This window comes from Glossina fuscipes, unplaced genomic scaffold, assembly GCF_014805625.2.
Source record: "Glossina fuscipes isolate IAEA_lab_2018 unplaced genomic scaffold, Yale_Gfus_2 177, whole genome shotgun sequence".
NCBI classification, from domain to species: Eukaryota; Metazoa; Arthropoda; class Insecta; order Diptera; family Glossinidae; genus Glossina; species Glossina fuscipes.
This window is the reverse complement of record NW_023998520.1, coordinates 25,052-39,481: the sequence shown is the minus strand read 5'-3', so window position 1 is coordinate 39,481 and position 14,430 is coordinate 25,052. Positions and strand designations below refer to the sequence as shown.

The following is a 14,430-nucleotide window of genomic DNA, read 5'->3' as shown; positions in this document are numbered from 1 at the left end:
CAGCTTCCATCAGTCAAGCGAATATTAATTTTGTCAATGTATTATAGATGAAAGCTTCTGGTATATAATAAATTTAATGACCGGAAACGTGTTAAACACTGTGCTTTTTTCCTTCTGGATCTTTAATTTAAACACCATTAAGCTTTTTTTATTTGTTCATGTCTTCCGCTGTTTAAGTCGTGTTAACATTTATAATGCAGAGATGTAAAAGATGTAATTAATAGACATATCAAAAGTTCTTCCTCAGTCACGACTACGCATGTTTACTTTTTTGACGAAATTTTTCATACCTCCTTAACTTTTCTTTTTAAGCTTCTCAATTATAATTTAAATTTTAAGAAAGGAGTTATCTCTACATTAAGAAAAAGATATCCAATTCTTGGATTTGTCACATCGCGCTTAAACAACATCACCATTTCATTATAACCAAAATTGTGACTTTCGCTTCAAAGAGTCCATAAAATTACGTTCATCTACTTCCTGCTCAATATCGCTTCGTCGTTTACCGCGCGGTGTCCGCCAAATAAAAGGTGGGATAAAATAATGGCGGCTCATCTCCCCTAGAAAGGAAAGCAATTTATTTCCCCTGTCACGTGTAGTTTTGAATTCAAATAAAAGGCCTCTAAAATTATAAAAATATATTTCATCCACAAGAAGCAGAGAGAGTGCATTTCAATCAATTTAGAGAAGAAAATCAAAATCTTGAAAGTTCTTAGCAGCTAAAGTTTTGTACAAAGTATAAATTTCTCTTGCAATAAACACAAGATTCCCTGGACTGTCTGCTTGGTAATGCATTTCTTTGCTGACCGTATCAATAATGTAAGTATAGAAATTTAGAATTTCGAATATCTGCCCATTTTACGGCGCGCAATGTAAATGCAATTATTGGAAATTTGAAATAAATTACATTCACTCTGAGTTCGTATATAAATAAAACCTTCCTAGTGCGAAACTTTTTACGGGGTTTCTCTTACCTATTTACTTAGCCTTTTATTTATTTCATATCTTTGTTCATTTAGCTCAATTTGTTTTTTTTGTTTTACTTTATTTTCATGTCTATGTTTGCTGCTGATTTATTGCTTTATTTATGCGTGTATATATGTGTGTGGCGTTTTCCTTGTTTTTTTGTGTGTAATGTGTTATTGGAATCTACAAAAAAACGTCTAAATCTGCACTCCTAACCGCCTTTTGTTATTTCACGCCCCATACATGGAAAACGCTTTATGGAAATTAAAATATATTTAAACAAATGCATGATGTTTATATTAATTTATGTTTGCTGAATTAATATGCACTGGCACTGCCTTCGTATGCGGCCACCATCGAACCATTTGATCGGCGAATTTTATATGTGATCAAAATCAACCCTTTGCATAATTGACAAATCCCATTATCAAATAATAATGATAATATTAAACAAAACAAACTAATAACAAAGGCTACACAAAAAGAGGAAACGTTTGAGCAACAGATCAGAGTTTTAGACCATCAATTGAAAGAGGTATATTTCTGAATAACTTTCGCTTCACTTCAACATTAATTTAATTAAATACTAATATAAACAACTTTTTATTTTAATTTATAATTATTTGGTTTCCGATTAACGATAGAGGTATGACATTTTAGAAAAATTGTAGGGAAAATCAAGTACAAAGAAAGAGATAGAAAAAGAGTGAGAAAGAGAAGAGAAGGATCCACTTCAAAAGGACTCCTACACATGGCATGAACAACAAGTAACATTTGTTAATTAGAAGGGCTGAATGAAGCTAGCTTTTCTTGCACCTTTTGCGTTGAGCTCTCTTAAAAATTCGTGAAGAATCTTCCTTCTCCTTAGACCACTTGGATTATGGGCACAAGATAACAAATTTAATCAAAGTAAAATTTCAAATCGTTGAAACCATTGTGAAATATTTTGCCAAAAATTATATCTTAGTCGAGCATTTGCTTTTTGAATTAAGCGTAAACTTTATGTGAAGTGCTAAGCTTAGAGTATACAACAGTAAAAACTTTCACTTCGATTTATTTATTATTTTATAGTGTCTCTAGCCCATATTTCAGCAAATCGGCAACAAATTTATTATTGAAACATTCCTATTCGGTTGTAATAAATAGAGGTTGTTTGTTATTTTATAACTTAGTAATTCCCACTTAAAAACAAGTAAGAATAATATAGTCGGTCAAGCCACTTTGACTAACGCAGTCGCTCATTCATTTTCGTGATATAGTCTATTACTTTTAAGTAAAGGCACAGTTTCCATGAAAGTCTCCACACTGAACGACGCTCAAAATGTCAACCAACGTAACCCAAATTTAATAAACTTGATTTACTTTTAAAAAAATTACAATTTAGGCTGGCACCGTAGAAGGGTTTAGTTTTCATGAGAGCTCGTATGCGTTCAATAGAATGTGCCTATCTGATGCAAATTCTTACTATGGGCCAATTGTCATCTTACATTACATGCGAATTCTTGTATGCGATAATGCCCAAAAATTGAGTTAAGTTTTATATGAAATTTCTTTTACGAACAAATTTTTATCGTAAAATATTAAATATTTCACAATTTTTATACATAAATAATATTTTTCATTGCACGCCTTATACGGCCTGCGGTCAAAAAAATAGTCATATGTGGTCAAAATTCGTTAAGGTTAATTTTTATGTCAAATTGTTATTATAACCCATCTTCCATTCAAAAATATTAAATATTAGGTTTTTTGTATTACATAAAGGTGTAGAGATTCAGTTTCCGTTAGGGCGTTTATGGGATTCAAAAAATTGCTACATCTGATTCAACTTTTTCACACCAATTTAGAATGTCGAAATAGTCGGCGATTTTTGTCGAAAAATTTGAAGAATACATGAATTTTCAACTAATGGACGAACAAGCTCAGAATCGATCGGTATAATAAATTATATGCCTATTTCAAATATTTCTAGATGTTGTATAGGTCCGCGCAAAATTAGCGTAACATGTACCACATGCCCTCTACGGTGTAAAAACATACAAATTCTAAAAAAGGCGTGAGCAAACATATTTTTTTATATATTATTCAATTTGGATGCCGCTTCGGTTGGGTGTGCAATTGGTTCCAATCAAGGGTTTTCCAAAAGTAGCACCTAATCTGTATTTTCTGTATTAACATAAAGTATGTATGAAAATCTTTATAAAAAGGAAAAGTGGAGCAAACGTCAAAATCGTTGCACATCGGTTCATTCACTGGATCGGTCATTGTTTTTCAAATGTGTTGTTGATTGCTGGCTGATATTTAGAAATTCTGCGCTTCTCAAAAAGCTCCAAAAAAGATAGTCCAATGGATTAAAGTCGCGTGAACTACATGGCCATTCATTGTCAGAATTTCGTAGCATCAATCGACCTAAAAAGTTTAGCTCAGTGTTTGCCTATGTTACATAAGCTACAGTTGCGCCCGCTTGAAACATCATTGGTGTCAATTTCTTCATATTTAGACCACAAAAATTCCTGAAACATTTGTTTACAATTTTGCGCTATTGACAGCGACAGTTTCTCCCGATCCATTTTTGAAGATGTACGGTCCCATAATTCCATGAATACGAGGCCGAAGAGAGCAAGTTGCTAAATAATGGTTAGTTCTTGCTTAAAGTTGCCAAAATCAAGATAGCTCTCAAAAAACCCTCTATTTAGTGTAACGTATATGATTCATTCTAAATTGCTTTTTGAGTGTAGCTAATGCTGCCTACAGTGAAACCTTGGCTGTTGTTATTAACGAAATTGACATCCATCCAAAACTATTGTTGCTCTTCAATAATAATAACCACTTGGTACAGGGATTAGACTTTAGGTAAATGAATGATCGCTTGTTTCGATATATTCTTCTCGCGTCAGTGAATATAGTTGCTCGATTGTTAGTCGATTGAATTAATTTGAAAATTTTGTTCTTATTCGTGAAGTTTGAATCGAAATCGAGTTGCTTTTTATAAAAACTTTCTAATTTCTACCAATACATTTTTTTTTTTTTTTAAATGAATTCTAAACAAAAGAAAATTTTTATTTCTCCTGAACTTGAAATTTATAAAAAAGTCTAGTCTATTTGTTTTTTGGTTTTGTTAAATATTCCTGGACGCGAGATCGAACTGAATGTGTCACTAAATTTGCTCCGTGCATGTCTGTTATGTGCACAAACTATATGTAGAAGACATATTTTTATCTTTGAGTACGTTTCGTCATTGCAAAACAAAAGTTTGGTTATTGTGTATTGAATTGTACGCATAGAAAAAGCAAAGCAAGCGTCCAATCTCATAAGTACATACTTATAAATCCCATTCACTTTCCAAAAATCGCTTGCATATTGATATTCGTATCTTGATTATTTCTATATATTAAAAGGGTTTGAAACATAGCAATAGAATTATTGTACCTTAGTTCGAAACTTCAATAATTAACTTGGCAGCTAACGTCTTCAGTATATGGTTATTTCGTGAAAATTCGACAAAGTGCATTATTCGTTGCTCATTTTCTTTTTTTTCTGGAGGAAACAATAAAACAAAATTGTAAGTGAGGTAACATGATAAATCTACTGTACGATAAAGAGATGAAACTAAATTAAAAAAAAGTCTTTTACTTTACTTATTTTCCTCCTTTTTTTTAGTCTTTTACTTAAACTAGCTATCTTCCTTTTTCGTTATATCATTCAGAGATTTTTATTAAAACCAGATGAAATATAAAAGAAAAGAAATGAGCGGTTCGTTCCCTTTTATATAGAAACTAAAGTTATCCTGAACATTAACTTCTAAGTTAAAAAAGTTTTCTTTGTCACAAACAGCATCTTTGTTGTAACATAGCCAGACGCATATACTGTCATATGTAGAAATGACTAAGTAGATATATATCTAAAAATGTATAAACTTATATATAGTATTAACATAAAAGTGTGTATGTGCTTCCTGGGCAGAGTATTGAATTAAATTTATAAATATGTTTACTATTACTTGTTTTGTTTCGGAATACTAATGGCATGTTCGTTGGTACTTAATTTATTTTCATATTTTAATTATTAATTTTGATATGAACGATATTTTATCAAGCAATCACTTGGATAAGGAGTACGTATATAGAAATCAGTGCTGAACCGCCTCCAATTTCAAGTACTTCGATTTTAGTTATACTGTCTGAAGCGTTCACTTTGAATCGATTAAGTGCTGTTTGTTTGTTAAAATCATATCAAATGCTCCTTCCACTTGCTGTCTTGCTTTGAAAGCAGAAAATTTATTTTAAAATCGAATTCTTGTTCTTTCGAAAATTTTAGACTCTCTAACTTAATACTTCACGATATCATGTTTGTTGCGTCATCAGTTTAAACAATTCTCTCTCTTTAAGATGCAGCGGTTAAATACGAACTGATACTTTATAGACGTGGTTGAAACACTTTCGATAATAAGTTTATATGTATATATATATGTGCGGGACTTTTAATGCGAATCTTTCTGTACATATTCAAACATGATCGATCTCCTTATTCATATGATTGATATTCCTTTACCTATACGTAAGTTTACATCTTCTTAACGTGCTTTTACATTTATGTTAACATCATTTATTAAATACGAAAATGGTTCGTTGGCCTTAGTAATGGTAAATAAAATAAAATGAAACTGGGAAACTTTTGTTATTTTTTTTTAAATTTCAAGAAGAAGACAAAGTTGTTGTTCACCATTGCGTTTATTTTTTGTGTGTTTAATTCTATTGGGATTTCTTTGTTTTCTTCGTAAATTTTTGTTTTTCCGTTTCGTTTTCGCCAATATTCTAATACTCTTTTTTTTTCTTTTCTGTTCCTCCTCTATTAACTTATTCCCGTTAAGGCCGAAGCTCGCGCCGAATTCGCCGAACGTTCCGTTCAAAAGCTGCAAAAAGAAGTTGATAGGCTTGAAGGTATGTTTTTCTATTCTTTGCATTTCTTTGAATTATTTATATAAGAATTGTTTATTTTTTAATTATCACAATTTTATATAATTATAATTTAGGAATTTTTAGTTTTTTGCTGTTAGAATATATTTATTTTTTATAGAGTATTTTAATTTATTTATTAGTTTATTATTTTAAAAAAATGTTTACATTTTTAATAATTTTACTAAATGTATGTTTTGTGCGAACGACTAAATGAAAATCGCTTTAATCCAGCAAAGCAGTCTAAGCTAGTTAGAACCCATTTTCACGGTTTACGAACGTTATATATTGCTAACATAATATTTTGCAAAGTGTAAAAATAATCGATAATCGCTTAAGAAAATAATATTAATAATTAATAGAGTCGCTGGCTCTGTAGGTCTTTTATACATAAGACATAGTATATATTTTGATCAGTGTAACATTTTTTTTGACAATTTTGTTATTGTTCTTAGTTGGAAAAGTTAGTAAAACTTGGACTATACGCTCTTAATTGGTAGCAATGCATCACGTTAGATGGAATGAACTTTTATTCAAATTTTACTGCAAATATTTACCGTTAGTGTAAAGCGACTTGTTTATTTCACTTTACTATATAACATGTGTGCATACATTTAACATACAAATGCCATTTTAAAAGCAGAGTTTACACTCCAGTTAGTGGGCGTATCCTAGTTTATTCGTTTTTATAGCTGAGGGCAGTTTTCGTCCAGTTTCGTTCAAGCAAGTTTACGATTTTCTGTGTTAGGAGACTTGTTTAAAAAGGAATAATTAGGACTGAAAGACAAAAAGATGATCTGCAAAGAGAATTATTTCGTAGGGAGGAAAAAATTGATCTTATTTTTCAGACAGATATTCGCAGCCTTTAACAATTTGTTTATTTAGTCGTTTGTATGTGTGATCTGCGCATATTTATACATGCATTTATTTTTTTTTACATTTTAATTTTCCTTGTTTTTATTTTTTTAATTTATTTTTATGTGCGCTTAATTTTTGTTCCCAAAAAATGCTCGTCTTTTCGCTGCCTGCCTACCTGTTGACCTATGCTCTTGTTAAAAAACGTTTGTTGTTGCATTGTATCTATGTGTAATTTTTTGTAACCAACTAAACTTGCAAAAAAATTCGAAAAATTTGAAATCATCATCACGCTTACCATGTATGTATGCATGTATGCGTATTTGCATATAATGAAATTTTACACGTAGACGACTTGATGAATGAACGCGCCAAAAATAAACTACTGCAAGAAGAAATGGAGGCCACTCTGCACGACATACAGAATATGTAAATCTAAAATCATCAACTAACAATTATAAGCATATAAGACCACAACAATGCCAACAAATAGAACACGATCGCAAAATTAGTCTATCCACGACTCTTTTTTCTATAATAAAGAAATAAAAAATAAATTTGCCTATAGTTGATTACCACAAGCAAGTGGTAGCGCAATATATATATATATATATAGTGAAAAGAAGAATTTTTGTATTTATGTATGAGAAAAAACAACGCGAAAAAGGAGGATTTATTCCTTTATAAAATTACTTTCTTTTTTGATTATGTTATTAAATCCAAGCCAAGATATCTTTATACATTTAGTAAAAAAAAAGAATGGGATAACATTGCGTATGGTAACATAACACAGGGAAAAATGGAGGAAACATTCTTTCTCTTGCATACAACTTAAAATGCTTGCAATACAAAAAAATCGCAATTTAAAAAGACCAAAACCAAGCTCGTTACTCGAGATCTTGAATTCAAGATAAATAATTAACCCGAACACCATGCATTACATTAGTTGTGTTAGAAGTAGTAAGAAAATTTTGTGGGAAAAAAACGAAAACGAAACGCCGTATCGCTTCCGTCAACATCTGCGTTGGGCTAGACTCCACATTGTATTATTTGCGATTAATATGTGTTTTCTCTTTCCTCCTAATAATTATGACAAGTGTAATATTTCAAACGCTTAAATTGTCTTGTTGTTATAAACGCTTTTTATGCTTTTTTTTGCAACCTAATTGAGGAGTTAGTTGTAGCTGAAAAAAAAGAAGAAGATTATATGTGTAAAGGTGTTAGTCTTTTCCATCTAAATTTTCTAACCGTAAATGCTTGTGGGGAAATGGTCTTTGCAAGATTGATTAACTAATAAATATAACTTCCTGTTTTCTGATTGCCTCCAATATTCCATCAGTATACTAATGCAGAAATTTGATTACCCTATTGGTGTAACCTGCTCCCTTATTTCGTAAATCTACCGCAGAAACTCGATTATTTCGTTGCTTTTGATTTTTTAGGCTTGCAACCAATGTCCAATGATTTTGAGATGAGCTGTTTTATAGACCGTTCAGAACAGAATAGATTTGTCCGTTTTTATATTGCTTTTTATAATTTATGCCCTTTTTGCCACAAATTTTGTGAACTCGAAGTTTTAATGAATACCACAGGAGATCAAGTTTTTGGATCATTTAGGCCTTTAAACGATTAAACGCAACATGCGATCGTTTGCATTATTCAAACAATTTCTTTCCTCTATTTTATAAATTTAATAAGGAAAAAAATCGAGAAATTCAGTCTTATGTTGCTGTACGCACGTAATGTTTAAACATTGCATAAATACTTTTTAAATTATTCCAATGTACCAATTTATGCATTTCATGTCTTTTAAGAAAAGTAAAACAACAAGTAACAATAAGTTCACGGTATTATATAAAAAATTAATATTATTATTAATAATTCGTTCCGATGAAAAATACAAAAAAGAAAAGATTAACGCATTCCATTTTGCCAGTAATAGAAACAATTTTTTTTAATGTTTTTCGAACAAGAAATTTAATTTTTTCTCTCTCTTATGCTTTACTATTTTCTGTTGCTTGGATAAGAAATCATTTTTAAAAAATTTTATATTATGCAAAATCCGTAAAACTTCAAACTAAAAATTACAAATTTCTTGTTTTCTTTTTAAGTTTGCATTAAGTTTTTGGTTTTTTCTTTAACACGAAGATTTACTGTAAAAACTATATATTTTTATTTCTTTAACTGTGTAATATTTTCATAAAATTATGTTTTAAGTTTTCTAATCGATAAATTAAACTTATTTCACATACGACCTAAATAGCTAGTATTCATTTTGTGTCTAAGATTTTAAAAATAAAATTTTTGTGAGCAAAAGACATACAAGATTAAAAAAAAAAAATAAAAAAAATAAAAAAAAAACATGTTACGGTGACGCTGTTTATAACGCGTGGATAACGGCAGAATTTTAAAAAATTTCGTGTAAGACTTAAGCTTTTTACGCCGTTTTGACTACAGAATTTATATTGGCTGAGAACAAAGAAGAAATGAATCGATTCCGTTTTTACTATAAATAATGTCGTAAGCAAGACAATACGAAATGTAATTTATTTTTTTTAAATGATCATGTACTTTTTTATTTTAAAATATTTTCATTAAAAGAAAAATGTCGCTACAATTTGCACAAATAAAGTATTTTTAATTTAATTGACCGTTTGGTCTTCTTATCTTAATTTCAAAATATTGCAATTATTCCTTGTCGGCGGACCTAAACGAAAGACGGTATATCGTCAACGCTCTTCTTGCTCTTATTACTGAACTACACGCGAATTTGGATGTTGTTTTTGAATATTTTAAAAAATGCGAATCGAATTTTTTTCACGTCTAAGCGAAAAAAGTCATTAATACTTACTAAGTTTTCATTACAGATTTGTTTACTGTATGTTTACTTATTTAAATGTTCTTTGTGTATGTAATAAATGCTAATCTTCGACTTTCATACATTCAGTTTACAATCGAAGATTTTATAAAGGAAAACACTTAACTAAATCTGTTGAACATGTCTGCCCGCCCGATTGTTAAACGTTCTAAGCTCTTTAACGAAAATTAATGCCTTTTTTTTTGTTTATTATTCTTCCCTCTTATGTTCATTTTCTTTTTGTTTTAAACTTTACACATAAGAATTATTAACATTATTATGTCGTTCTTCCAATATTTTTATGTTCTTCTTATTAATATGTAAATCGCCAAAAAAACCTGTAAAACCTGCTTTAAACACTTGACTGCAATTTAAATTCTATTACTTACCTTAAACAATTTTACGTGCCACAACGTATCGTCTGATATGTCTGCGCATACAAGACGAGTTAATTTTGGAAAGAGAACGTTTCGCAACTATTGGCGATAGTTTGGATTTGACATTTGTTGAATTGATGGGTATGCCGCCTGTGTACAATGATCGTCATCCGAAACCACCAACACCTCAATTGCCTACACCAGTGCATGAGGAGGAGAAAGTGGTGGCAACTGTATTCGCTGAACGAGCTACTGAGGAGCAAGAAGTAACAGATATCATTGTTCAACAGGTGGTCATGGTTAGCAATAATTTACAAGTCGACTTCATTGAGAAAGTTCCGACGGAATCAGCTATATTACCAACACCGCCACCGCCGCCTCCGTTTGAATACGCTCTTGACTTACCACCTGAAGGCGCTGAAGTGCCTTACGTTAAAAATTTCGAAAAGCCAACTATACCGGATGGACACTTTGAAAAAGCAAATGATGGTGATGAATGAAGCTACGAGATGCTTTGTGCAGATTACAGAACAAGGCACAGAAGTTGTTGCGGATAATAACACTCGCTCCAAGACTATATCGCAGCAAAACTCTTAAGTTTTAAACATTTAAGTTGGAATATGGAAATTCGTGTTAACATCTGCGAATTTCATATCGTAATTTCATTGTCACAAACTTCATTTTGCTATAAATCTATGCAGCGTCTAACAATATCTGATATCGCTGTATCGCTTGTTTTAATAAAGTTTATGTTTCATTTTGTTTTTCGTATATTTCTTTTTTTACTAACAATTAACTTTCCCTTTAAAATTTTAATTTATTGAAGTAATAACGAAAATACTGTGAATACGCGAAAAGAAACATATTTTGTTCTGATATGTTCAGAAACTGCCTCCATTTGATCTATGAACAGATGGAAAGGTAATAGAGTCATAACATTCGGAGAGGTTACCAAACATATACTTAAATTAACTAAAATTATTTTCAAAAAATATTAACAAATTGCAACAACGGAGCAATCCTCACGAGAGATCTTTCATATTTAGGGCTTCTGTATGCATTTTAACCGGCTAGGGATCTACTTGGGGAATTTGAACATATTTGTTTTTATGTATTTGGCGATTCATAAATGAAAAACTTCAGTTTTTGATCAAAAGTTCTGTTCAGAATGTTGTATTAAGCAATTGTCAAAAATTCCTATAAAGATCGTTCTAGTTATGCCACGTTTAAAGTTTCGATTACGTGGATGCTGCTGTACGATCAAATTCGGAAAATCATTTTTTCAGACGCTTGAGAAGTTTGCCACTACTTCATTCATCTTACATCAGTCTTCGCTATTTAACCAGTTAACCGCGGAAAGTATGTGGTATATATTTTTGGAATATGTTTTCTCTAGTGCAAACGGCCGCATAATAAATGTTGTGGAAAAAGCTAAACATAGCATTTAGTATTTTATTGGCGAAAAAATATTGTCATTGAAAAATTTTATTTTTTAAATAACTTACCAAAGTAGAATTCTTACGGACTTCATTTTCTGACCAGCATCCTTTCGATATGAAAGCAACCGGATCCTTTGGTAAAAGCAATGAATTTATTTTGTAAAAAGCTATGCATTATACAAGGAAGTCAAAGAATTTGTTAACCTACATTTTTTTAAAATTTTAATACGCTTACTGGTACTATAAAGCAACCATACCACCAAATGATGTTTGTATTACTTGTTGCTGCAATTTTGAGTTCTTATATCGAATGGGAAGGTCTTATTTCACATGATTTCACATATATAATCGAGCCAAGTAAAGATTTGGGTCGGCGCGCATAAACGGCAAGGGCAATTAACTGGTTAAAAAAATCATTTAAATTAATAAAAAAATTGATTTTCCGAAAAATTGGAGTTGGTGTGTCGTTTAAGTTTTAGCATCTGCAACTAGAAGAAGAACGTCGGAAATGTGATAAAAATTGTATTGCCATTTTACTTTCCGTACAAAAGTTATTACATGAAATGAAATGATATGAATCAATTTACTGGCATTTATAGCTCTATTTATGCTCAATTTGCCAATTAATATTTCCGAAATACGAATTTTCTTTCATCCCCATTTTGGGAGTCCAGCATATCTCGAGTCTCGGTCTGACTTTTTGTGAACGTGGTCGTATTTTTTACCCATAGACAAATACAGGGTTGTGAGCAATAAGAAAGCTGATTAGGCCACTAATGCCGTGTGCTTTAAATTTAAACATTTTACATTTTCATATTATCTCCCTATTTATAAGTTTACCAAAATTTGGTTCTTATTTTAATTTATTTTCTAAGTCTATTTAATTTTTAAATTCGTTTCCCTTGTTTTTATTTAACTTTACAATACTTTTTTTTCCTTGCCTTTTTTCTTTCGCTTTTTCATGATTCTGTCATTCGCTTTCTCTTCCAACAAAATTCGTTCTTCTACTTTCACATACGATCATCTATCTTTAAATACTGCTTTTGTTGCTTTATTCGTTGATTGCGATTCCTTAGATGATTTAATAGTCGAAAAGGAACGATTTTGCCTGATTGGCGACAGCTTGGACTTGGCGTTCATGGATTTAATACCTGGCTTAGAACCATTCTATACACCGCGCAATCCAAAACCACCAACGCCGAAAGTACCAACGCCTACCCCCGAAGAACTTGCGGCTATGGAAGCTGCCAAGGCTGAAGCCGAAGCAGCTGCAGCAGCGGCAGCGGAAGCAGCTGCAGCTGCTGCAGCAGCCGGGGAAGCTGGCGAAGCGGGTGCCGAAAGTGCATCTAAGCTTGTTGCCGAAGGTATCGAAGGCGCTACTACCGAAGGCGGTGAAGCAGCGGCTGCACCACCTGTCAAAGAACCAACTCCCCCACCGCCGCCCCCACCACCATTCGAATATGCTATTGACTTACCTCCAGAAGGCGCTGAGGTACCTTTCGTAAAAAATTACGAACCCCCACCACCTGGCGCCGAGCCTACAGCCCCAGCGGACGGTGCTGCTCCTCCAGCGGATGGTGCTGCCCCTCCAGCGGACGGTGCTGCCCCTCCAGTGGAAGGAGCTGCACCTCTGCCGGCTGAAGGCGCTACGCCTGCACCAACTGAGGGTGATGCTCCCGCACCCGCTCCGGTAGAGGGTTCTACTTCCGCAGCACCTCCTCCTCCAACTGAAGTTGCCTCTGCCGATTCTGCGCCCCCAGCCCCTGAAGCTGCTCCTGCTGCAGAAGCACCAGCTTCTTAAGTATTTCTGGCAATAGTTGAAAGTACAAATTAAATCGCTGCCAAAACAAAAAGGAAAAGTGTAACATCTAATGCTATTTAATTCTTATATAATAAAAGTATAATCTCTTTGTATTGCATGACCGTTATTAAAACAATATTTAAAGCATAGATTGAAAAAGCTTTGATGTGTTTTTTTTTACAATAATCCTTTTAAAAACTTATCTTCATGAAAAAAAGTTTACAGCAACGCTTTGCAAAAAAAAAAAAATGAAAATCATCTATGATGCTTATTAACTCTGCAAGCAATGGCGCCGCAGCTTAAACCGCCTAAATAAACTTTAAGGTAAATTTTTAGTTTTAATTCTAATTTTTGTTTAATTAGTGATAGGAGAAAGATTTATGTGTGTGTATGAGTCTGGAAGAGAAGAATAATGACGAGTTATTTATTACTATTATTAATGTTTTTAATGTTTTCCTCGTCCCACATCATGTACGGCTTGCTTTTAAGTATTTTTCTACGTTTTGTGCATTTGCTATGAAATTTTATTTTTTGGTTCTTTTTTTATTTAAATAATAGACGATTTGGTCTTGGAAAAGGAAAGATACAAAGATATTGGCGACGATTTGGATACCGCCTTCGTGGAACTTATTCTCAAGGAATAAATGTTCTTTACAAAATCAACTACTCGAGAGCTTTGTCGTCCTTTGTAGTACCCTCATAGAAGCATATATAAGCGTTTGTTCAACCAATGTCTGACGAGACGATTTTCGGGCCTTCAGTTGTTTTTTTAGTTGATATCATGAACTCTTTCTTTACTTGCTACATGTACTTAAATTTTTTTAATTTCAATCGCTAAACAATCGGTTTACTTACTCACCATTTATGAATTAAAAATGTAAAAATAAAATCACTCTTTATTTTTTATTAAATTTAATTTTAGATGTATGTTTGTTTATATTTATTTTTATTTTTAATAAAAGTTATCGTACTTTACGTTAACAATTTAACGCGAACAAAATTCTGGTGCTTTTTTCATTATCAATAACTTTGCTGCACGTATTTATTTTAGAGGAGGTGAGCAAAAGCAAAGAGAAGTACAAAACGATTGCTCAAGAGTTGGAATATGCTGAACTAAATAACTATTAAATTTTCAACGCTGGTGGAGGACTCGTGACTTTACCTAGTTAAACTTACAGCA

At 32.1% G+C, this 14,430-nt stretch overlaps 1 protein-coding gene across 18 annotated transcripts in view; it reads left to right on the top strand.

The window, feature by feature from the left end:
• LOC119641789 (tropomyosin-2) overlaps positions 1–14,166 on the top strand; it is a 39,389-nt gene extending 25,223 nt beyond the window's left edge. For 6 of the 18 annotated variants that reach the window (XM_038040632.1, XM_038040633.1, XM_038040624.1 and 3 more), the window contains 2 exons: positions 5,837–5,906; positions 12,526–13,411. In XM_038040632.1, coding sequence (XP_037896560.1) covers positions 5,837–5,906; positions 12,526–13,250 — 795 coding nt within the window. In that variant the 3' untranslated portion in view covers positions 13,251–13,411. Of the gene's footprint in view, positions 1–1,438; positions 1,502–5,836; positions 5,907–7,126; positions 7,908–10,076; positions 11,180–12,525; positions 13,412–13,808 lie in introns of those variants that run through there. The other 12 variants (XM_038040639.1, XM_038040630.1, XM_038040640.1 and 9 more) reach the window with 8 other exon arrangements.
• Positions 14,167–14,430: the final 264 nt, after the last annotated feature.